This window comes from Gopherus evgoodei, chromosome 1 (genome assembly GCF_007399415.2).
Source record: "Gopherus evgoodei ecotype Sinaloan lineage chromosome 1, rGopEvg1_v1.p, whole genome shotgun sequence".
NCBI lineage: Eukaryota > Metazoa > Chordata > Testudines > Testudinidae > Gopherus > Gopherus evgoodei.
In genome coordinates, this window is record NC_044322.1 from 292,065,043 (window position 1) to 292,091,887 (window position 26,845).

General features: G+C 40.1%; 1 protein-coding gene across 1 annotated transcript in view; it reads right to left on the reverse strand.

The window, feature by feature from the left end:
* Positions 1 to 26,845, reverse strand: part of PTPRQ (protein tyrosine phosphatase receptor type Q) — a 161,742-nt gene that overhangs the window by 91,925 nt on the left and 42,972 nt on the right. The window contains exons 18-24 of the mRNA XM_030549449.1: positions 25,187 to 25,347; positions 23,849 to 23,994; positions 12,756 to 12,924; positions 11,644 to 11,937; positions 11,022 to 11,297; positions 9,168 to 9,319; positions 6,228 to 6,369 (exon numbers count right to left, since the gene is read on the reverse strand). Coding sequence (XP_030405309.1) covers positions 6,228 to 6,369; positions 9,168 to 9,319; positions 11,022 to 11,297; positions 11,644 to 11,937; positions 12,756 to 12,924; positions 23,849 to 23,994; positions 25,187 to 25,347 — 1,340 coding nt within the window. The remainder of the gene's footprint in view (positions 1 to 6,227; positions 6,370 to 9,167; positions 9,320 to 11,021; positions 11,298 to 11,643; positions 11,938 to 12,755; positions 12,925 to 23,848; positions 23,995 to 25,186; positions 25,348 to 26,845) is intronic.

Below are 26,845 nucleotides of genomic sequence, written 5' to 3' on the forward strand. Positions count from 1 at the left end.
CACCCTTTGAGAGATTTTGCTTTCAAAGATTACCTTTTGGGATTACCAATGCACCTGAAATTTTCCAAAGAAAGAAGGCAGAACTGTTAACAAATACAAATGGAATTGTAGTCTTAGTGCATAATATTTTTATATATGGGTCTTCTATGGAAGAATACAATAAAACTCTCAACAAAGTCCTCATCAGTCAGTCTGAACTGAAGCTAAACAAGGAAAAATGCATTTTCTGTCTACCCCAAATCGAGCTCTAGGTGCAGACAATAAACAAAGATGGAATCAGTCCTAGCCTCAAGAAAGTAAAAGCAATTAATTGAATGCACCAACAAATGTTCCAGAATTGAAACATATCCTGGGGATGGTAAATTACCTTGGTTGGTATCCACAAGTCTTTTCTATAGGTACAAAACCGCTGAATGAACTGAAGTCCAAAATAACTTGGCTATGGCGGCCATAACAAAAAATTGCCTATAAAAAGGTAATAGAAATTATCTGAACAGCTCCAGTTCTCCAGTAATATGATGTGCACAAATCCACAATGGTCAGTGAGGATGCAAGTAGCTATGGCCCTAAGTGGTACATTGTTTCAACAATATGGAATTTAGTGGAAGCCAGCTTCATTTTTCTCTCACACTCACAGAAGCAGAAAACGATATGCACAGATTGAAAAGGCGTGCCTGGCAAGCATATGGGCATGTGAGAACTTCTACAGGTATCTTTGTGGATTAGATTTGTTTATACTGATAACAGATCATAAACTACATAAGCAGCAAAGAGTCCTGTGGCACCTTATAGACTAACAGAAGTTTTGGAGCATGAGCTTTCATGGGTGAATAAACTACATGTAACCCTCAACAGTGGGAAAGACTTGTATCAAGCATCACTGAGATAACAATGTCTATTGCTAAGGTTAATGTGATTTAATCCAATTGCTAAATATGCACCTGGAAAAAGTCTTTTAGTAGCAGACAGTCTGTCAAAGAGCCCAGTGTTGCATTCAACTACCCATGAGTTCAAAGATGATGTAAAGGTGTGGAGAATGATACAAAGCAGTGTCATAAAAGAGACTACAACAGCTACAAAAAGCAACTTTGACAGACACACAGCTTCAGGATGTTCTAAGTTACATGGACATGACTGGCCCACATATTTAAAGGACACCAAGGAAGTGACAAGAGGTTACTTTGCAGTGTATGGACAATTATGCAAGTCAAATGGACTCATGATTAAAGTCAATTGCATCATAATTTCAAACTAAATGAGAGCAGAAATCCTAAACCTCACCCAAAAAGGACATCAAGGATTAACAAAATGCTGTGAAGGTGAAGCAGTCTGTTTGTTGGCTGGGCATCAGCAAAGACATAAAGAATACTGTACCTGCCTGTGAACACTGAAGAACTAACAGGCCAGCACAACACAAAGGACTTTTAATAACACCACCTGTGCCAGACAGATCTCGGAAGAGACTAGCTGAAAAGTTATCTGAATTCAGAGGACACCATTACCTTGTCATTGTGGACTCCTTTTCCAGGTATACAGAAATAATGTACTTGAAAGACATACCAAGTTGCTGTGTTATCAAGAAACTGAAGTATACCTTTTGCTCACTTCAGTATTCCAGAACAACTAGTGATGGACAATGGACCACTATTCACTCCAGCAGAATTTAAGTAATTCCAAATGAAATATGATTTTGATCATATTACCAGCAGTCCATATTACCCACAAGCAAATGGAGAAGCTGAGAGAGACAAGAAAATCCTACAGCAGGAAGATCCATTCCTTGCTCTTCTGAGTTACAGATCAACACCAATAGCGGCTACTGACATAGTCTAGCACAGCTCCTCGTGGGAAGGCAACTCAGAACTACTGTTCCAACTCTGGAAAAGAACCTATTTCCAAAGTGGCCAGACACAAAGAGAGTAGCCAAATCAGATAAAAAGGTGAAAAGAGCTTATGAACACTTTTATAATAGACATTTCTCAGGTAGAAAACTGCCAGGTCTAGAATCTGGTGACCATGTTCACGTCAAACTGGACGGAGAAAAAGGATGGACAACTCCAGCTATCATAAAGAAAAAGAATTCGGTGCCTAGATCATATGTGATCGAGCACGACAGTGGACAGTTCAACAGGAACCATGGACACCTACAATTTATTCCTATAAAGAACAATCAGCAGAGCAAATTCTACAGATGGTTGTTGCAGAACAAGAAGATGACTCAAGGATTCCAATGACCGCAGCCAGTCCTGGCAACTCAGATGATCAAGCTGCTATGAGTTTGGGTCATGTAATTAGAAAACGAGAGACATTTAACAGATTGATACATACTGAAACTCAAAGATAGCATGATAGTGTAAATATTGTAAATGGTAGGAATGTAGAATTTAAAGGAAGTGATCTAAGGCAGTGGTGGGTAACCTGCGGCCCATCAGGGTAATCTGATTGCGGGTCATGAGACATTTGCTAACGTTAACCGTCCGCAGGCATGGTCCCCTGCAGCTCCTAGTGGCTGTAGTTCTCTGTTCCTGGCCAATGGGAGCTGCGAGAAGCGGTGGCCAGCATGTTCCTGTGACCCGTCGCTATCCAAAGCTCCCATTAGCCAGGAACGGTGAACCACAGTCACTGGGAACTGCGAGGGCCATGCCTGCGGATGGTCAATGTCAGCAAAATGTCTCGCGGCTCACAATCACATTGCCGTGATGGGCCACAGATTGCCCACCACTGATCTAAGGGAATGCTAAACTATATTATACGGTTCAGCCACTAGGTGGCAGAGTGTGTAAAACTTCAGCCAGGCCTGGCAGAGCATTAAAAGAACTTTTAGGCCTGGTCTACACTACACGTTTAAACCGAATTTAGCAGCGTTAAACTGGAATTAACCCTGCACCCGTCCACACTACGAAGCCCTTTATATTGATATAAAGGGCTCTTTAAACTGATTTCTGTACTCCTCCCCGACAAGGGGAGTAGAGCTGAAATCGGTATTGCCATGTCAGATTACAGTTAGTGTGGCTGCAATTCGACGGTATTGGCCTCCGGGCGGTATCCCACAGTACACCATTGTGACTGCTCTGGAAAGCAATCTGAACTCGGATGCACTGGCCAGGTTGACAGGAAAAGCCCCGCGAACTTTTGAATTTCATTTCCTGTTTGCCCAGCATGGAGCTCTGATCAGCACGGGTGGCAATGCAGTCCCAAATCCAAAAAGAGCTCCAGCGTGGACCATCAGGGAGATACTGGATCTGATCGCTGTATGGGGAGTCAAATCCATTCTATCAGAGCTCCGATACAGAAGACGAAATGCCAAAGCATTTGAAAAAATCTCCAGGCTATGATAGACAGAGGCCACAGCAGGGACTCAGCACAGTGCTGCGTGACAAGTGTAACGGAAAGCCAAAGAATCAAATGGACGCTCATGGAGGGAGGGAGGGGGAATTGAGGACTCCAGCTATCCCACAGTCCCCGCAGTCTCCGAAAAGCATTTGCATTCTTGGCTGAGCTCCCAATGCCTGAAGGGTCAAAAACATTGTCCGGGGTGGTTCAGGGTATATCTCATCAATTTACCCCCCCTACTCCCCCGTGAAAGAAAAGGGAAAAAAATTGTTTCTCACCTTTTTTCAATGTCACCGTATGTCTACTGCATGCTGCTGGTAGACGCGGTGCTGTGGCACTGAACAGCAGCATCCCCTCCCCTTCCTTTCCTGATGGCAGACGGTGCAAAATGATGGAAAACCATCCTCATCATCCCATGAATGCTCCTGGCTGGCCTCGGTGAGGTCGGCTGGGGGCGCCTAGGTAAAAATGGGAATGACTCCTGGTCATTCCCGACAGACGGTACAAAATGCTTGGTAACTGTCCTCATCATAGCAGCTGGAGGCTGAGCTCGATTAGCACTCCCCCCTTCATGTCTAAAGAAAAGATTCTGTACTCCCTGGACTATCATAGCAGTGGTAGGCTGCGCTCCTCTTCCCCCCCACCTTTAATGTCCTGCCTGGACTATTATAGCAGCTGGAGGCTGCCTCCCCCTCATTTTATCTCGCTAAAAAGTCACTGTTTCTTATTCCTGCATTCTTTATTACTTCATCACACAAATGGGGGGACACCACCATGGTAGCCCAGGAGGGTTGGGGGAGGAGTGAAGCAATGGGTGGGTTGTTGCAGGGGCACACCCTAGAATGGCATGCAGCTCATCATTTCTGTGAGATCTCTGGGGCTCTGACCCGGAGCAGCTGTGCTCTCTGGTTCTCTAGTACACTTGCCCCATATTCTAGGCAGGACTGACTCTATTTTTAGACAAAACATAAAGAAGGGAATGACCAGGGGAATCATTCCCATTTTTGTCCATGCGCTCCCGGCCGACTTCAGCGAGGCCAGCCAGGAGCACCCATGACAGCAGCAGATAGTACAAAATGATTGATAACCGTCATCACCAATTTCCAATTGCAAACGGTGCAAAATGACTGATAACCATCATCTCATCACCAATTTACAATGGCAGACAGTGCAATAGGGATGGTAACCATCTCGGCTACCTTGCAAAGGCAAATGAATGCTGCTGTGTAGCACTGCAATACCACCTCTGTCAGCAGCATCCAGTACACACACGGTGACAGTGACAAAAGGCAAAACAGGCTCCATGGTTGCCATGCTATGGCGTCTGCCAGGGCAATCCAGGGGAAAAAGGGCGTGAAATGATTGTCTACCATTGCTTCCATGGAGGAAGGATTGAGTGACAACATTTACCCAGAATCACCCACGACACTGTTTTTGCACCATCATGCATTGGGATTTCAACCCAGAATTCCAATGGGTGGGGGAGACTGTGGGAACTATAAGATAGCTACAGGATAACTACCCATAGTGCAATGCTCCGGAAATCGACGCTAGCCTCGGTACATGGACGCACACCGCCAAATTAATGTGCTTAGTGTGGCCGCGTGCACTCGACTTTATACAATCTGTTTTAAAAAACCGGTTTCTGTAAAATTGGAATAATCCTGTAGTGTAGACATACCCTGAGTCAACACATCTGGTGTGTATAAGCAAGTTCTGTAGCCAATCCGGATCTGGTACAGAAGTATATGTTATAAAATGGCATTCGGAAATTCGGCCTTCTAACTAGTCAAGAGCTGTCTAACACCATGGCTCGGATACCAGCATCAAAGTGAATTTCCAGGGCTGAACCGGCAATGTAGGGGCTTATCCTCCTTTCCAGTGCTAGAATAGAAAAGCAAAAGGAGGAGACCCCTAAATCCTGATGCTCCTTGGCTGTTTGCAGCCACTGTAAACTAGGGCAGCATGAGGGATGCCCTGAGTTGGACCAATGACAGCAGCCTTCTAAACTATCTTTGCTCAAATGCTCTGAGTTGAGCTCCGTATAGTTTGTCTGCACCCTGAGATCTCGCCCTATAGCTTTAGAGAATTTTCAGTTTTTCATACTATCATTTCATCACTTTTAAACAACATGATAAACATTTGTTACTAGTAAAAAAAATATATTAAATAGCTACTAGTCATTGAAAATAAACACTTCCTAGCAGGCTAAATCCTGCCTGTGCTCTCTTCCCCTCTCTTTTCTGCTTTCTTCTCAGTGTCCCTGTTTAGAAAGGGAAAGGACAGTTTTCTAGCTTCTGTAACTTCAAAGGATATGTGTCAAGCACAAGATGCAGCTAGTAAGTGATTAATTAATTAAATAATTATATTGCATAGTTCTTCCCAGTTGTCAGAAAGACTGAGATATCACAAAGGAAGATGTTTAATTAGTGACTACCTTTTTTCCCTAAACAAGTTATCAGAAAATGTTAAACATTCGTATTTCTTAAAAAGTAGCTTCTGATTCATTTGCCCTCTCTTTGTCCAGTTGCCTTTGATATTACTGTTACTCAGTTGCTTTCACAGTGATCTAAAATATAACTTTAGTCTCCAAAGTTTGATATTTATCTAATTTTCCTCCTCCTATCTGTGTGCTACAGAAAGATTTATAGGAGCCATATATGCCTATCTGTTCAATCGAGGATATTTCTAATTTCAGACTTCCAACATAGAACTTGAAAAGTAAAGACCTCACCTATCAGGTAAAATAGGAATGCGAGTGCATGTTGTGACAATGATATAGTTCTGAGTTCCATTACATTTGGAGAGCAAAGGAAGAATGCTGTTCAGTTATAAAAGGAAATCTGCATAGACAATGCTGCAGTTCATTAAAAAAAAACCAAACTGTTTCTAACCTGATTCTTTTGTTGTGAATTGGACTATGTTACTGAATTGATTGCCATTTCCAACTCTTGTAAAAGCAGAGACACTGATAAAATAGGTGCTGAATGGCTCTAATCCAACAAGGTTTGCGTCACTGTGTGAACCTGAAACGTTCTTAGAAGAAAAACACAATTGTTAGCACAAAATCCACATATTTGGACACACTGGATCTCATACTCCCCACACTGATTTAATGAGAGTTTTGGTACTGCAGTCTTGTCTCCTGCATCCTTCATGTCTCCACATCACACAAAATTGTCCAAGCAGGGTCAAATCCTTTATTGTGCTACTTCAGATGTGCCCAAGCCAGATTTTTTTCTGTACGAACAGGATACCTCTTTCAAGATTCCTCCCCCCACACACACCACGCCAGAAATAACATTACAAAATATCAGAACAAAAAAATTAGAAAGACACAATGGAGAGCTTCTATAGAAATATAGCAAATAACAACAAGCATCACATTTATCTGCCCTTCTGCTTGTTTTTGAGGGTTTAGTTCCTATTCATGTTAGTGAGTGAGCCAAACCATAGAGCAGATATTATCTGATTGATTGAAAACACTGCTTTCCCATTCCCTTCCTTTCCACTCTTTCTCCCTCACTGTGGCTTGTGAAGAAAGTTTGTCAACGGAAGTTATTATAATTACAGTAGTACCACATCAGCAGCCTAACTTCACATATGAATCCTGTGCCAGCCTGGAGAGCTGTTGTCACAAACAAACACCCTCCTCTGCCTCTATCACTGATAGCACCTCTTCAGATATAGATTTGGTTGAAGGGAAGGATTTCCATATAACAGGTTAATGCCAGCTTGAAGTGTCACTTTGGCTAACTTTTTTATTTTTGCTTGTTTATGGCACAGTGCCCCTCCTGTCCTTCCAGCCTTTGTCCAGCAATTGGAGAGAAAGAGATAGAGGTGATTTCTTCTCCCCTATGTGAGACAAGAGACTATTTTGGGCAATGTAGAAACATGCCGGGAGAAAGAGGCAAGAGTATAGGCTATCCCTGGTAACAGCTGTTCCTGCAGCACTCACAGCCATCTCTTCATGGGACTATAAAAGCAGTAGGGAGAGCTGTTCAGTTCTACTGGGAAAACAAATGCAGATTTTTCAAAATAATGTTTAATTATACAACTTAGCTTTGTAGTGAGGCAGTGTGGTCTCCCACTGAGACAGAAGGGGGAGGGCCATGCTGGGAATCCTGGTGGGAGGAGTCAGGCTGTGCTTGCCCCTCCCACCAGAAGTCAGAGGAAGGAATGGGAAGTATAAAAAGCAGGTCCTGGAGCTCAGCTGGGCTGCAGCCACCGAAGGAGCCAGATGCCTTTTGCCTGCTCCTGAGCTGCGAGACTGCAGCAAACCCCTGCAGTGCAAAGGAATGGCCAGAGCTGCTGGACTACCTGCTGACCAAGCCACGGAGCAGGTCCTGGGACTACCATGGGCCTTCTCTCCAGATGAAGCGAAGGACCCCTGTGGATCCAGGTACACCCTGAGGGGAGGGGAGGAAGTGGCCTTGGGGCCACCGACCTTAATCTGGCTGTGTTGCTGCCAGAGACCCGGTTAGTGTGTTGCGGCTGGATTCTCCACTGACCCAGTGGCAGACCAGTCTGCCACTGTTAGGGTCCTGGGCTGGGATGCAGTGGAGTTGGGTGAGCCTGCATTCCCTTACCCTTGCCACCTCATCCCTGGGGAGGCAGTCCCTCCTCTTTAGGTCAAGAAGCCTGTGTTTGTCAGCCATCTGCCGGAGCTAAGATGTCCAACCCTCTTGCTGCTCGGCCCTGAATGCAGACCCGAGCCACAGACTCCTTACGGCCCTGTCCTCACTAAGGGCTTGGCCTGATAACTGTTTGCTGCTTGGCCCTGAGTACAGGTGTGAACTACAGAATCCTTGCTACTCCCACCTGACTGCGGGCCAGGACCCATAACTGTTTGCTCCTTGTCCTTGATTGCAGGGTAGAGACCCCAACTGACTACCGCTCTGCCCAGACAGTCGGCCACAACCATAGGCTGGCAGTGGCTAATTCCCTAATTGTGGGTGACTCCCAATGACCTAGTGAGGCGGAGTAGCCTCCCACTGATCCAGAGAGGGAGGGACCACTGCTACCCCACTACAAGCTGCAGTCTCCCTCTGCATGAATTGGTCTGCCTGTCCCACTGCTGCACTCCACACAGTCTGCTCACTTGCATATACAACTCTTCTTGTGACAACATGAAGGAAGCTGGTCTCTATCACATTTAACTGTCATGCAGAGTCTGGCTACTGTTGGATTCTGTCTGGCCTGTCCTCGGATGTGCAATGGAGGAACTTTCATATGTCCTGCATAATGGCAAGCAAAACAGAAGTCCCTGTACACAGATGTAGAAACTGCTCTATCCCTATTCTGTCAGGACCACATGATGTTCTCCACAACTCCACAGGATCCTGGGCACTCCTTCATGGTTTGTAGTAGCAGACTGTAAATGCCTTGGGGCAGGAACTGTCTTTTCAATTACACATATGTGCAGGGTCTAGAACAATGGAGTCTGGATCCCTGTTTGGGACCGATTACTACAATACAATTCCCTTGCATGATGAGTGGCCCCATAACAGACATTATATGGCTGAGGGAGAAGGAGTGTGAACCTCCACACAATCCCTCACTGTGGACTGTGTCTTAAGGATATGATTTAGCCCATAATATACATGCATTTCCATAACATCTTTTACCAGTGTCTTTTATAACGAAACATTGGGGGGGGAAGAAAATCACCTCATTTAAGTTATGAGTTCATATAATTTTGATTAATGCAGGGACATACCTAGACATATAAAATGCCTTACATATTTTTGGTTTTGAGACATGAGTCAGATAGCCATAAAAATAAAATATATTTTTTCATATACTTAAAACACCACTAAATATTATAAACATACCTGATAAAATATGGTATGACTCTTGTTTTCTTGAATCTTAAAACTATAGTTCTTAATAGCACCATTTGGCTGAGGACTTGGCCTCCATTTTAGCCACACAGAATAGGCAGTATAGTTGAAAATAGCCAAATCCTGAGGAGGTGCTAATGGCACTGTGGGAGAAAATGCTCATTAGCTCAAATTTACAATGTTAATTTTAGGCAAATATGAATACTTTGTAGGAGCACAAGATCATAAAGATTCATTACGCATTCGTGTCTGAGCTTAACTGAACCAATATTGTACTGCTACCCTTTTAACAAAGAGCTCTCAACAACTCCTCAGTCTTGCCCCACTTGCCTATCATAAACTCTATTTACTAAAGATTCATGTTGTTGGAGAAAGTAAGGGTGAGGAACAGGATAATCTATTCATGCTGTCTGTCATTTAAACAAAAGCATATTTTCATAACCAAGGAAGTATGAAAATATTTGGCAAAAAACAGAGTAGATCAGGGGTTCTCAAACTGGGAGTTGGGATCCCTCAGGGGGTCGCAAGGTTATTACATGGAGGTCGCGAGCTGTCAGCCTCCCTTCAAGCCCCGCTTTGCCTCCAATATTTATAATGGTGTTAAATATATTAAAAGGTGTTTTTAATTTATATGGGGGGCGGGTCGCACTCAGAGGCTTGCTATGTGAAAGGGGCCACCAGTACAAAAGTTTGAGAACCACTGGAGTAGATGCACTTACAGAATCATAGAAATGTAGGTCTGGAAGGGACCTCAGTAGGTCATCTAGTCCAGTCCCCGGCACTGAGGCAGACTAACATTCCTGAGGCATTCCTGACAAGTGTTTGTCTAACCTGTTCTTAAAAACATGCAATCATGGAGATTCCACAACCTCCCTAGGCAATTTACTCCAGTGCTCTAGAGAGTATGAAAGAGACTTATTAGATCACATACTCCATCCCAAAGGGCCACTAGACTATTTACTATAGTCTTATCTACCACTTCAATCAGTCTAGTTTGAAAGGTACACAATCAAAATATCACACTTGTATCCTAAAATATCGTACCTATTATTGATTAGATCTTTCATATATATATATATATACACACTTTTCCCCTCTCTACTTTGTGCATTTATATATATATCGAGTAAGATGGCAGTGTGCAATGTAATCTGAAATAGAGCAAGGAGTGAAAAAAACCTGTAAGGGTCTGTAAGTATTTTTAAAGAATATTTTCCTTTTGGAGGTGAGGGTGGGGTGGGTTGTTTGTTTTTCCTGAAAATTAATTGACACTTGGTAAATTATGATGCATTCCAAAGGCAAAAAGAAACTGGTCTTCATGTATTCTTATAAGTCCAAGGCTAAAAGTAATCTCTAGGAAAGATAATTCCTATAATGGGTGAATTCTGCCAAAGGCAGGGAAATCTCACATGCTTCCTTTCAATTTTGTGGCAGAATTTTTAAAAGGGGCTCCTATGAGCCACTGAATGCCACCATTCTTGGGCACCTCAAATTTATTTTCTTGTGTAATTTGGGAAAGGAACTAATATGGGCCCATAGTAGTGAGAGTTAAGTAGCCTTTGGTCAGAATGTGTCCTCCGCCTCAGTAAAACCTACAGGCAGAGTGTGGACAGAGGCTGAAATCCCAGAATTCCCTCTAAACTCGTCCACCAGATGTTGCAGGTTTGTCACCCTGCCTCCTACAGAAGCAGTGGTGTGTCTGGCCCCATGGCCCAAGGATTTTAGGGGATCAACCAACATAGGATCAGCCATGTGGAAGCCTTACATCTCTGCACCAGCTCTGGGGTCCTCTATTTCATACATTTATTTCCAAACAAGCATGATATGATTTTATTTATCACTCACCTGACTCATCTGTGTAAAAGTTAAGTGTAGCATAGGGACCAAGTCCTCTGATAGTTCTTGCAGCAGCAAAAATACTATACAGTGTAAATGGTAAAAGATCTTCTAGAATTATAGAATTATTGGAGGTAGACCAAGAATAATTCCTTTCTGGTCCAAATAACTTTAAATCATAACTTATTATGATACCATTTGGTTGGAGAGGAGGCTCCCAGGACAACATAACTGAGGTAGATGAAAGATTCTTATACGTTCTGATCACAGGTGAAGATTCAGGGACTATAATACGAAAGGAGAAAACAAACAGGAAAAAAAACATACAGACCAAAAAACCTAAGTTATCCTACAAAAAGGTGAATTATGGAGGAAAATATCTTTAAATATCAATTAACTTTGTTCTCTTATCAATGCTAACTTCTACTTCATGGTCTCAGTGAAGCACTACAATAAATCTGCATGATGGCAGTAATTGTGGGTTGCTTTATTAGTTAATTTGACAAAAAAGAATTAACAAGCGTATGAGTAACGTTATTTCATGAGAAAACAACCTAATGATCAAGAATTTTTAGAAGGCTATTTGTTTTTAATAACATTCTTTAGGAATTAAAAAAAATCCTAAACCTACCATCTTCTTCAGTTTTGATGTGTAGTTTCACAGTGTGCATTTTAGATGGTCCCTTCACTGTTGCCGGAATGATTTTCAGAATATAATCAGTGTACTTCTCCAGCTTATCCAAAAACACACTTGTATTGTAAGTAATGAGAGACAATATCTCACTGTCTGTTTGTGTATCCCATAAACTTAGTGAAACAAAGAAGAAGACTATACCATTTGGCTGGGATGGCGGAAGCCAGCTTACATTTATAGCAGTTGAAGAAACATTTTGATATATCAGACTTTCAACAGGGCCATCTGGAACTATGGATTAATAAGCAAAAAATAAATATATCTGTTAGTTTCATATAAATAACAAAAATAAACTCAAAGTGTTGCTTTTAGACCAGCTTAATCTCTAACATTATGCAATCAATATTTTATTACATTATTTTCGTGACTATAAATAAAACAATCTTTTCTTTGATCATCTATGTTTTGATATTAAAAAAACACATCTTGAATGTATATGTACATAATTATTTGTAGTTAATGTTAATTATTAAGGGGAGAAAAATCTTTGTGATAGTTTAAGACAGATTTTCTCACTCTTTGTGCCCAGAAAGGAAAAACTGCTTTTGATGCTACACTACAAAGACAAGAGACTCAGCAGATCAAAATGCCCTTTAGGAAGGGTTAAATATTAGTTGCTTGATAATTAAACATACTCTCAAACTGTCATGAAAACTAGATGGCGAAAGAGAGGCTAAACTGTAGGGTTTTGTATTGATAATGGTTATCCTGATAGTTAAGGTGGAGAAAATAATGGTGACAGGTTCAAAATGGAACGTGGAGTTAAGAATCTGCTCAATCTATTGACACAAAGAGGCCACCTTCAGATACTAATGCTAAGGTTCATGAGAATGATCTATCCCCATTCTAGGCATAGGGAATACCATCAAACCCATGCAAAGATAAATGCTACAGTACGGTAAAAGTTTTTTTAAATGGCATTCACTGTAGTACTTCGTTTTAACCTTTTCATTCCAAAGAATGCAATAATTTTTAAAAGTTCTAGAACTATTTTATAATGAAAAGCTTGGACATACATTTGAAAATTTAAAATAGAGATGTTTACATACTATCTTGATCTGTATATACGTGTATTATCTCACTGGTTTTGTTTCCATTTCCAAAGGCAGTGTCTGCAGTTAACCACACAGTATAGTAGCTGCATTTTGCCAAATTGTCTAATACTGCAGACAGAGATTTATTGTCAACACCACTGTCAATGTCTTGGCTGGTGAAATTCTAAGGAAAAGAAAGGAGAAGGATATCATCTTTAATCATTTACAAACAAATTGGTATTTCTTTGTGACTTTCATTTTCTCTATCTATCTATCCATCCATCTAGCCACCCACCCATACAACTCACATTAGACTATTTACTAATCATAAACAGACACTTCAATTCTCTAATGCTCAAGTCAGCCACACTGATTCCTGTTTAATGCAGTCAAATAAATAATTATATCTTTTCTATCTAGTTTCCTATGTAGACATTACACATTTATATAGCTGAGTTTCTTTCTAACTTGGCTTTGTTTATGCGCTATTTCTTTTTTAGAAAAGAATATTCTGTAGAGTGAATGTATTTATGCATATCAAGGGGAAGAAAACAGAAACTGTATCAACTATAAATTATTGACAAAAAGATATTAGAGTATTAATGTCCAACACTTTACTCAAACTGATAGAGACTGTTACAATAACTGAATTTTACATCACCCCAGAGGGAACGCATACATTTCTTTGCTTATAGCACCACCAATTTGGAAACGGAAGAGAAAAATTAATTCATTTTTATGTAAGAGCTATTAAATTCAAATAATCTCAATGGGTGAAATCCTCAGTGACTGTAAAGGAAAATGACCCAGAAGAACCAGTGCAATTCTGCAGTGGCCCAGGAATCAGGGACCGTATCTAGGGGACAGTCAGACTCTGCAGCCATGTGGACAGTCAGACTCTGCTTTGCCAGGATTTCCTGTGACTCTGCCTAGTATTCAAGGTTCAGAGACAGATCCCATTCTAGTGGGCCTGTGACTATGCATATCCACCAGCCACTCTTCCCTATAGAACAGTGAGCATGTGCACCAGTGGTCAGGACTAACACTGCCCTTATATTTTAGAGGCAGCTGTGATGTGTCCTCAGGGGGAAAGGATTCTTCCCAAGCTCCTGTAAAGTGCACAGTCCAGCCATTTGGGCTGCTTCTTAGTTCCAGTATTTGGCCCCACAAGCACCAACAGTTCCTTAAAATCAGAGTTAACGTACTATGGTTTATGCCTTGTTAAAAAAGTGGGGGGGAAGAGGTAGGGATAGAAGGGGGGAGGAAAGAAGAAGTTTCTTTGTTTTTAACAATATATATTTACAGAAATAGCTGACTTACTAAAATGAGATTTTTGTGTGTACGCACACACATTTGAGGATGAAACATTATGAAATTGCAAAAAATGGCAATACCATACATTTCTAAAAGAGGCACTGTCATTCTTTACCAACTTGGCTGCGACATCTCCTGTGAAGGCTTTTAGTTTTTCAACAAATAATCTTAATGTCTATTACCTCTATGTCATAAAACACATATGTTTAATTTAACGTTTGACTAATTTCTTTACTTTCATGCTGGTGAAACTATTTTACTTCTGTGAACAACAAAGGGCCAAACTCCCATTGACTTCAATAGGATTTGCCTGTGAATATCTGAAGGCTGAATTTAGCCCAAAGTGTATTACAGTGAAACATGAAACATCCTACATTGACAGCACTGGAAACCAAAGTCCTCTTCTGGTACGTTGAACAGGTGCAGCACAAATGGAACAATAAAAGTGTCTCTCTGCCAGCCCACTAAAGCACCTGAACCCTGACTTGCAATTTGTCTATATTAGGAAAAAAGGACGAAGATAGGTCAAAGTTACCCGACAAGTTAGCCAATCCAGACCTAACCAAAACCTTTTCCCAAGTGTAGATGCAAGTTAATACCTTTTGCCTCAATGTAGCTCAGTAGTTCTCAAACTTTTCACACAGCAAGCCTCTGAGTGGGAACCCCGCCCTTATATGTTAAAAACACATTTTTAATATTTAACTCTAATAAATGTTGCAGGTGAAACAGGGTTTGGGTTGCAGGTGAAACAGGAGGCTGACAGCTCACGACCCCCATATAATAACCTCCCAACCCCCTGAGGAGTCACGACCCCCAGTTTGAGAACCCCTGATGTAGCTGATTAAAGTTAATGCTACTGGGAATAAGAACAGGAATACTTGTGGCACCTTAGAGACTAACAAATTTATTTGAGCAAAAGCTTTCGTGGGCTACAGCCCACTTCATTGGATCCATAGAATGGAACATATAGTGAGGAGATATATATACACATACAGAGAACATGAAAAGGTGGGAGTTCTCCTGTTCTTTTTGTGGATACAGACTAACATGGCTGCTACTCTGAATTGAGTGGGAATCTCACTTTGAACTTGTGTAAATGACTATACAAGATTCAGGGCAATGGAGAATCAGGCCCAACATACTTAAAGTAAATTTTCTGATGTCCAACTATAGGAAGATAGTGACTCACCTATGAATGAGAGCACCATTCCCTTTGTTTCTGATGCAGGGGATCAGACAAAGGACATGAATTAATTCCCTGACTTTTAAAGATAAAATTTCCAAGTACTGAACAGAGTTTTAACTTCTGGATTTAATAGTACACTAGCTATAAATCTCATGCAAAGCTTTAAAAATTTACCTTTATATTTTCTCAACAGTTTTCCATTTGGGCATAGAATGCTATAGTTAACTTACCTGAAAACTATAACACTTTGGTGGTTCATTGAAACCCTATTTTGAAGGGTGTGTAACTGTAGCCATGTTGGTCCCAGGATATTAGAGCCACAAGGTGGTGAGGTGCTTTCTTTTATTAGACCTTCTGTTGGTGAGAGAGACAAGCTTTCAAGCTGTAGAGAGCTCAGTGTGGGTCAAAACTTGTCTCTCTCACCAGCAGAACTTAGTAGTTCAATAAAAGAGATCACCTCACCACCTTGTCTATTTACAAGAGAGACCATTTAGTCTGGCAGCCAAAGGGCAGATAACTCTAACTCATGATATGACAAAATATTAGAAAAGCATGCACAGATAATGAGGGTGAGGGTGACACAAAGAGCTACTGGGATGCAATTTGCAAAATAATAAAACTTGCACTAATTGTATTCTGGGATTCATCACTATAGGACATTTTACGATTAATTCTGGCTGCAGATAAGAGCAAACTGCTTAGGACTTCTTGGCAAACTGAAGCTACAGCTGAAAAAAAATTCTTCTTCTGCTTCCTTTTTTAATCAAAACACAAAGAAGTTTTGGAATAGCAAAGTATCAGATTATTAAGAACAGATAAGTGTAAGCAATACACACAGCCAATGAAAGCATTTGCAGAAAACAATAGTCTTCTTGGCCCAGGAAGCATTTCCAGCTACATAATGTCATAGCCAGTGATATACAGACATCTCAGAGCTTCTAATCTTAAGAGTAAGGTTGCGTCACTGCTTTGCTAGTATCATTTCTTTCCATTCTCCCTTGCTCTGGGCTTGTCTTCACCAGAGCCGGCTCCAGGCCCCAGCACGCGCGCGTGTGCTTGGGGCGGCATGCCTCGGGGGGCGCTCTGCCGGTTGCTGGGAGGGCGGCAGACGGCTCCGGTGGACCTCCCACAGGCGTCCCTGCGGAGGGTCCGCTGGTCCCGCGGCTCTGGTGGACCTCCCACAGGCGTGCCTGTGGATGCTCCACCGGAGCCACAGGACCAGCAGACCCTCCGCAGGGATGCCTGCGGAGGTCCACCGGAACCATGGGACGGGCGAGCGGCAGAGCACCCCCCACGGCATGCCGCCATGCTTGGGGCGGCGAAATGGCTAGAGCCAGCCCTGATCTTCACTGCACTGTTAGTTCCAGTAAGAATACTTGAAGTACTACACTTGCATTAGCCCAGGTTGAGGCCACATGGCAAAGGCTACCTCAGCCATCCTCAAGTTGCTGTGTGCACATGGTTGCAGTACTGAGTCAAGTAAAGGAGTTTGCCTTCTGGGGGCATGTCCCTTAGTTCTTAGCACTGCACTATTCCAAGCCATTCCTTCCAAACTTCCATGATGTATTTCAGGAAACCATTTTTTGTCCCTCCTAGTCATATGGGTTGAAGTAGTGTTCACCTGGCGGCTTACTGCAGCACCTCACTTCCGCATGCGTTGATTGTCCGCATTCTGTTGGAAATCCAAATCTTGAACAACGGGTGAGATCCATGGCTTTTTCTCAACTAGCTCTCCTAGTCCCCATACCGGGTTTACAGTGGCAGAGGCAGCTGGTGTGAGGCCAGAGATGGCAGCTTCAGGAGCCCAATCCTTCCCCCCTGTCCAGCTCCCCTGGCTAGGTAGGAGCAGCAGAGGCAGCTGGTGTGTATCAGTGTTCCCACACTGGAAAGATTTCTCTTAAAGTGCATTAATTGCGATGGTGATGCTGGAATAAAACTGTGTTATTAAGCTCCCCTCCCTCTCTAGTGCGGCCAAAGCACTTACAGAAACCAAGGATTCAACAAAGAAAGATTTTATTGAAAATAAATCACACTAGCAGTCCTGCTGCTTTAAGCCAAGTGTCATGCATCCAAGTGGCACTGTGCCATGTCACATATATGGAGGGTGCACATGGTCATCACTCCACCATTGTTACATAGGGGTGGGGTGATTAAGGTAAACCTGACCATGGAACTGGCGAACCCCCCATCCTGGGGTCACTAGCTGCAGCTTGTGGGATCATGGAGGAGAGTGTGTGGTTGTAGGATGAGGCTGGTGCTGAACCTGGGCTGGTACAGGGACCAGGTTGTTCTGGTACCTGCTGGCCATAATGCTCAGAAACATGATCATTTGCTTCTTACTCTCCTCACCCTGCTGCTGGGTGTCTTGCTCTTACATGGCATGGTCATGGGCAATGTACTAGGTCATCACGTGCTCTTTTCTTCAGCATCCTCTCAGCTGCATTCCTGCTCCAGCATTTCCCCCTCTGAAGCAAGAAAAGGCGGTAACACCTTCCACCAAAGTCCTTATGCATGTCCATCAGCAGTCTGTCCCTTGTCTTCCTCCTTCTGCTTTCTGATTCAGTAGCCTGGCACTGACGGTCAATAACCTTCTGCAAGGGTGGGTGATATGTACTTGTGCAGATGGGCCTGTAATGCAGAGAAACAGTATGTAAACCTTCTGTCCATGGTTAAAAAAAAAAAGGAAAATATCTTCCCTTTAATTTTGTGCATGGCAGCAAGGTATAAGCTGAAACCTTTATCTCAAGGCCTCCACTCCACTCCATAACCAATACTCTCTCCTTTGCTAATTTCCAAGTTTTCTGACCCTACCAACAATATAAGTGCTTTACATATCCTGGGAACAGTGGTATGGACTGCCTCTAGTTCCAGCTTGAGAGAGTGCACACTACTATATATGCACCAAGCAACTGCTTGCACTCTGTGCCAATCCTGCCTTCATGGGCATTTGTATGCGTGTATTAATAATGCTTGGTTTGTGCACATACAGCAGTGTGCTTTGCAATAAATCTCTGCTAATTTCCCTGCTTGGAATCCAGCTTGGATCCTATGTAGATGTAAGGGGGAGGAGGAATTGGAGACTGGGGTAGGGGTGAGGCATAATGATAGTTGTCACACCCAGTAGGGACGGTAGAGGCACCATTAATGGGTGCCAGGGGTGTAGTGGGAGTAATGGTGGTTTCCCATGCCCATTAAGGAATGCAGATGCACCAGTAGCTGAAGCGCACCCTCTGAATGCCTGTGGGGGAAGGATGGAGGCTGGGAGGCGGAAGTGGAAATGGTGGTTTCCATGTCTAGAAGGGAAGCTATAATTGGCATTTGCCTGCCCTCTACCACACAACATCCCCCAGTAGAGACTGGTCCTACACAGGCAATGATAGGCCCCTTATGCCTTTTCTCCCCAACCATAACAACAATGGTGAATTGAGTCCTCACCTGGCTGAAACAACACTGGCTCATCTGCCATTTCCTCCCTGTCCCATTTCTCTCTGATCTGTTTCTCTGTTTCCTCTCTGAAGTCCTGGGTGAGTTGGAGTGGCTGTGGCATCCACTGGTGACCATCAGCCTGCATCTCACCTAATTTCACTGTGGCAGGTGACAGTCCTGGCTCTGGGTCATCCTAAAGGTCCTTCATCCTCAGTTAACTTCCTCAGGGGCCTTTGATCTGTCGAGGGTGTAAGTGGTTCCATACTTGGGGCACTGGAGAACACCCAGTTGAACTGCTTGTAGTGCAGTGAGCTTGTTGAGGTCTCCCCTGACTTGGAGTTCTGGTCCTTTGCCCAGTGGTACAGTGGCTTCAATTATGTGGATAGAAATGTCTGGATGAATTAGTTAAAATTACATATTCACTTGAAAGTTTTGTGCCTACTCTTGATACTAGTGACCCTCACTAATTATGAAAGTGAAAAACGTTCTTTTATTTTCTCTATTTTTAAAATGTGTTTACTTTGCGCATTTAACAGTAGTTCACTATTTCAATGGAGCCATTAAAATGCTTTAATTAAGCACATGCTTAAGTGCTTTATTGGATGTGGGGGCCTGTGGGTATAAATTAGCTTCACTGTTCTGTGGATGGTCTTTCCCCAGGGCTTGCAAAAAGAGTGTTTACTAGTAACAGCAGCAGCCAAGCTGGAAGGGATACGGAGAGGGAGGAGGCAGGAGAGTTCCTGGAGTAACAGAAAAGAGGGGCAGGGCAGAGGAGTGGACCTCAGCATGTTTGTTGTTGTTGCTGTCAGGCCCACCCAAAATATCCTTTTAAACATCAGCGAGCAGCAGAAATATCGTCATAATTTTTTTATTAAGGAATTTAAAAAATGCATGATATACTATTTAAAGGAGGCTCTAACAATCGTTTTTTAAAATAATTTGGTTTAAACAAAATCAAGAGAATAGTATGCCCTTTAAAACTTCAGTTCAAATGCATTTAAGTTACTCAAAAAAAAGCTTTAAATTACTAATATAAATATGGAAAAAGAGGTTTGGTTAGGTCATTCACCTTAAGAGAAAAAAATTTAAACTCAGCTAGAACATCAGTACGTAAGTTTATTTGTAAATAACAAACACATTAAGGCAGAGCTGAACTTTGGACCTGATGAAGCCAACAGCCACAGGACTCCTAGTTTTCAGAGGAGCTACACATATGAAGAAGAATCTCAACTTTAATTAAGACAAGCATGGGTCAGATCCTCTGCTGGTGTATATTGGCATAGCTTCACTTCCATCAATGTAGCTCTGTACATTTATGCCATCTGACAGTCTGGCTCTGGGTTTCTAGTACTTTTCCTTGTAAGTATAAACTGATCACTAGGATTGAAAGGAACAAGCAGCTGAGCACCATTTCTGCGGTAGGAAACTTGAGACCAAAGATTTCCCTATCCCAGCACATACTTATGTAAAATTAGCCACTTAAATTTGAGATATATTCCAAATAATCATCTCTCTAATCCTCCCTGAAAACCTCAGGTCAGCTCTGTGCATATGTGACACTGGTGTGCAGGAATAGGTAATATTTTGGAAGTAAAAAAACTGTTTTGCAGGTCTGCCCTAAGAAAACTATTGCCAGCTCAGATTAAAGAAATACAGAATTTAGTAAAACAGGACAAGCATTCAGTTCATTTCCAAGAAAATAGAAAAGAACACACATGAAGTGTTCCCTAACTGGTAAAGGCAGGTAATTGTGAAGGCGTAGGATCAATTTTCAATGTAAAGAAAGGCTCTCCCTAGGTGAAAAGCCCAAGTTAGCTGGGCTTCTAAACTCTCTGGCATAGTTTTTGAATCATTTAAACAAAAAGTATCTTTAGCAAAAGAAAAATGAATACATCATCTTTATCTTCATTCTCGCTTGGTTCTAAATCAATGATCAAATATGGAGATAAGGGCATTACAAACTTTTAGCAATTACCATTAACCAAAGTAGAACTAAAAAGCTAGAGCCAGTGATAGAACATTGCCCACTTTTTGTAGAGGAGAATCAATAAACAGCCATGTGTAGTTGTTTTCAACCACAGAAGAGATGGTTTGTAGAATAAAGTATATGGATAGATTTCTTTTTCTACACAAGGTGCCATGTAAAGAATATATGAAGGAACCAAGAAAGTTCCTAAAATTGTAAGATATAGAAATTATATGGTGGAATATGAATTTTATTATGTAAAAATTCATGAAAGCTGTTTAAAAAGAGATAAAAAGAGATGTACAGAATCTGGACTGGTACTGATCATCATAGAATAAAATGAATTCAGAAAAATGGCTGCATCAAGGTATGCACTTTTAGCAAACCACATTAGAAGTTATGATCAGTTAGAAGAATACACTGGGCATGCAGTAAGCACCACTATGAAAAATGAAACGTGGACATGCAAAATGTGCCAAGGAAAAATGTAACTTAGATTAAAAATATTTAAAACCAAATTTTTTCAAGATGAAAAGGTTAAACAGTCCTTCAAAATGAAGGCTGTAACTGACATTAAATGCCAATTTGAAGTCTGGGTTTCTCTGAGGTCATAGCTTCACATTGTGCCATTGCCCCATTCACCCTATTCTCAAAGAGAATAAGATACTTATGCATATCCTGGCCTGCTAGCAGGACTAGCAGATAAGAGGAGCAGAGAGGATGATTTGATGTGTATGCTTACTGTCATATTTCAGATAGGCATGCAACCATAAACTCAAACCCAACTAATAGGTCTAATTTTACTCCTAACAGACTGTGCGACCAAGGTATTTCTAGCTAACTCACATGTTAATTATTACATTGTGAGTTCCTTGGGGCATGAAATGAGTCTTCTCTTTGGCTCCCATTCTGCAATCAGATCTATGTGGGCAGAATCCTACACTCATGCAGAACCCCACCAGTTTCAGTGGGCCTACACATGAGAGCAAAGATTGACCAGCACAGAGCAGATTGCAGGAGCAGTGCCTATATTTGCAGAGTGACATGTAAACATATATCTTCAGGAAAATAAATACCTAAATCCAGTAAGCGCTAACTGTAAAATTATCCCACATACATCAGATTTCTTGTTTTGTACTTTGCTGTCTTCACAACCTTACGTTTCTTCTTTTTCTTCCACAAACACAAAACTTTTAACTGGAAATTTGTTAAGGAAAATTATATTTTCTTTTATTATATTTGCATATAGTAGTATATAATAAAATAAATAATAAATCAATTATAAAAAACAACAAGGAGTCTGGTGGCACCTTAAAGACTAACAGATTTATTTGGGTATAAGCTTTCGTGGGTAAGAAACCTCACTTCTTCAGATGCATTTGAAGAAGTGAGGTTTTTTATCCACAAAAGCTTATGCCCAAATATATCTGTTAGTCTTTAAGGTGCCACCAGACTCCTTGTTGTTTTTGTGGATACAGGCTAACACGCCTACCCCCGATAAATAAATTCTAGACACTCTTGAATGATATGGATATAAGCAATTAAAAATTCATATCCTGGTTCATGAATAGAGCTACTCAGCACTACGGTTATACAAATAAAATAAATAAATAAATAAATAAATACATAATATAGTTAATATTAGGGCTGTCAAGTGATTAAAAATTAATAGTGATCAATTGTGCAATTAAAAAAATTAATCCTGATTAATCGCGCTATTAAACAATAGAATACTATTTATTTAAATATTTTGGATGTTTTTTACTTTTTCAAATATATTGATTTCAATTACAACACAGAATACAAAGTGTACAGTGCTCACTTTATATTTATTTTTATTACATATATTTGCACTATAAAAAACAAAAGAAATAGTATTTTTCAATTCACCTCATACAAGTATTGTAGTGCAATCTCTTTATCATGAAAATTAAACTTACAAATGTAGAATTATGTACAAAGAAAAATGCATTAAAAAACAAAACAATGTAAAACTTTAGAGCCTACAAGTCCACTCAGTCCTACTTCTTGTTCAGCCAATCACTCAGACAAACAAGTTTATTTACATTTGCAGAAGATAATGCTGCCCACTTCTTGTTTACAATATCACCTGACAGTGAGGACAGACATTCACATGGCATGGTTGTAGCCGGCGTTGCAAGATATTTATATGCCAGATGCGCTAAAGATTCATATGTCCCTTCATGCTTCAACCACCATTCCAGGCTCTAAAGTTTTACATTGTTTTGTCTTTGAGTGCAGTTATGTAACAACAACAACAACAAAACATTTGTAAGTTTAACTTTCATGATAAAGAGATTCCATTACAGTACTTGTTTGAGGTGAATACTATTTCTTTTATCATTTTTACAGTGCAAATATTTATAATAAAAAATAATATAAAGTGAGCACTGTACACTTTGTATTCTGTGTTGTAACTGCAACAGATATATTTGAAAATGTAGAAAAGCCTCAAAAATATTTAATAAATTTCAATTTGTATTCTACTGTTTAACAGTGCGATTGATCATGATTAATTTTTTAACTGCAATTGACAGTCCTAGTTAATATATATTATGCATAAAGTTAAGATGAATATGAGAAATACCTACACAATAAACCACATTCCAATGCCCAGATTCATAACAGACAAACAAATGCATTTCTTCCATGCTTTAATACAGTACTAACCTCATTTGTCTTCTATGTTTTAAAATAATATGTTATAATTATGTTAGAAAGAAAAAATGTTTTCTGCAGAGACATTTAGTAAGGGGCAACAGACTATGAGGCAGTATTCTATCCTTCCTTATGGCAACACTATCTTCTGATTTTCATTACTGCACAAAAATACGTTAAAAACATATAAGAATGTCATTTCACTAGGCACATATCATTTCACTTTGCAGCCTAGAACACTAGATCATTTATTCTGCATGAAATTTACTCTTTTTTTATGGTACGCATTAGTCCTCTCATGTTTAATAGCATAAATGCTCCTTGAGATGCACAGGAATTTTGAAATTGCAGGATACCACAAAAATAATTTCAAGGTGAGGGTTAGACTAATGCACTTATCCCTTTAATAGCATGCTAAAAATCAAAATTATCTGGTGATGAGGTGGGAGTGAAAAAAGAAGAATATGACATTTACTGTACAGTTGGTTTAATCTTTTATGATAAAATCTACAAAAATTGATATAAAAAGAAACCTACCTTCATAAAAATTCCTGAATTATTTTTGTAATAAACTGAATAATATTGTATAATCCCATTAGGCCTTTGAGGAGGGGACCAGATAACCATTATTGAAGATGCAGTGAGGTTTCTGTACATGACATCTTTTGGTGGATCACTTGGTGCTGGAATAAGATTAAAATTTAGTTTATGTAACATAAGTTTTTGTGCTTTTCATTACCCAAGATTTAGAATTTACTGACTTGAAAAAATGCTATATTAAAGCATAGATCCTGTTTCTGGAGGAGGTGGGAAAGGTACAATTGAACTAATGGCTACCAATACACTTTGAAAGACCTGATTTTCAAAGACATTCATTTTCCAGAGAGTCAAAGACATGCATACATTTACATGCACAAATCCAGGTTTATGCACTCAGTGAACCTATGCAACTTGAGATGTGTGGAGTGCATGTACTTACTGTTTTATGCAAATAGAAATCCCAATTCTTGCATGTGCACAAAGCGTTATGTATGCATGCAATCTTCTTAACAAATGTTTCATGTGTATATAGAATCCTTTATGCGTATTTCATTAACTAAAATAAGTTTTTCACACTTTTTACTACCATTAGCATTGCAGAGCCAATACAGCTAGGGAACTGCGAGTTAGATTCTATTCTAGCTCACACCATCATTCGCAGAATTATTGACTAAGATACTGATCCTACAAATGACTATGTGCAGAAAAACCCATGTACTTATTCAGAACCACACTTTGGCACTGAGGCTTCACAAAGGTGCAGAGAAACATTTAATTGAAGGACAGGGACCTAAGTTAATTGAAGGATAGGGACCTAAGTTTCAGTGGCACAATTGTTATTGTTGGTGACATCAGACCCAGAAAGGAACTAACTTGAATTTCAAAGCTAAGTGTACAGTGTTGTTTCCTAGAAAAAAGACCTTTCACTTCTGATGTATATGAAATTCATTGGGATCAAATCAACTTGGAATCCCACAATGCCATGTTTATAAAACTGCTTTCAGACTACAACCACTTTACAGTGTGTTTGTGAGAGAGACACACTTAAATGGTCAGGGCTTTCCTTCTTAGGACCTTATTTCACAGCTTGATAGAACAAAAGGCAATAAAACCAAACTCTCCTCTTTTTACTTCATTTCAAAGAGCAATATAAAAAGCCTTTTAAATTTAAATGTCTTGCAGGAAAATGTAGTGCTCTGTTTGATGAAGAGAAATTAGACCCCCATTGGAATCTCAGTTTTTGCCTAAATTATTTTATACATTTAAATAAGGTTGACACAAACATGGATGCAATTATAGATTATTTGTATAATTTATTACTATACATACACTTACCTCCTTCAGAAGTTCTGAAGCTTATAATGCTACTTTTTATGTTTCCATCCCCAAATCTGGTACTTGTTGTTATATAAACTTTGTATTCATTGTTATTTTCAAGGTCTGTGAACATCAGTGATGTTTCTGTTACATTAACACTTCTTTTTGACACTGTATTCCTAAAGAAGAAAATCATTACATATATACATTTTCATGACAAAACTGCAGCATAGTATAATACATTTTAATAAAAATACCACAGACAATATTGTCGTATACAAAAACTCATAAAATAGAAATAGAAGTTTCATCTACTGTAAATCCATTATATTATTCAAAAAATTATCAAAGATGTTGAGTTTAAAAAGGCACTTCTCACAAATCAACAAGAAACAAGCCTTAGCCAAAACTACAGAAATTCATTAGAGCTAAATAGCTAACACAACTGAGACCAACATTTTCTTAAATTCCTATAACTTCTAAATATTGTATTTCCTGCAAGAAAACCATTAAAAAGTGATTTTTTTTTACTATTAGATCACATTTGAGTTCTTCATTGTGGATTTCTGGCTTCATTTTGTGAGAAAAGTTGCTAAATTTTCTACAGCTATTGTAATATAGTTGTTAGAATATTTAGATAAGTTTTCTTCTACACTTTCAAATGGCCCGCATTCACTATCTTTGCCTCTTTACATGGTATTAGGAAGCTCTTGCATTAGTTATATCTACTGGAAAATGTTGCCACTAAGAAAAGTTGTGGTTCAGGAGCTTGTTTGTCATATCAGCCCTGGTAATTAATTATGACAATTTTATAGCACCTAAAAATGTTCTAAATAATTTAAAAGACAAGGGATGAAATCCTGGCTCCACTGAAGTCAGTGGGAATTTTCACCCAAGGACCTTACCTCAAAGAGCTAATGACAATCTAATTTTAGATGTGAGAGGGTATGTGGGGATAAGACACAGAAGGGAGTAGATGGAGAAGGGAAGGACAAGGGTTATATCAGTGAAGTTCTGTGGTTACTTTATTTAGGCATCTGCAGATCTAGATGGTTCAGTTAACAAGTTATTGAAAATGATTAATAATGATACATTCTGTAGTAATCACAGATATAATAAGTCTTAAGGACGGATTTTAATAAAGAGGAAGTTCTTTTATCTTGAATATCCTTAGGGCTTTAAACACAGTATGCACCAAAACCATATTCCTTAACATGAGGGAGATCTGTTTGTGCTCCAAGTTCATCCACAGTTCAAAGTTCTCCACAGATGCAGATGACATTAGCTCTTGCCAGTACAGTGGAAGGAGCAGTGGAAAGCCAATTTATACTCTTCTGGAGAGTGGGAATACTTGTGTTCACCTTACCGCTATTTTAAAGCAGAAGTTTGTAACTAAGAAAAAAGATAAAAATTAGCTACCGCCAGGAGAAACTTTTAGGTCACTTTTAAAAATAAGGAGTACATATTTAGTAGTAATATATCTATAAGAACTCCTCAGCTGTAACACAACACCATTTTGCATACATAATTTACATTGCACAGTATGCATTTCTGTAGCTATTTGCCCATATGCATTGGGTAATGGCAATAGAAGGGCACACCATAATTACAATACATAACTGTAATCAACAATCAAAATAAACAAATCAACATGTGGCAATCCCCAGAAAAGGCAAC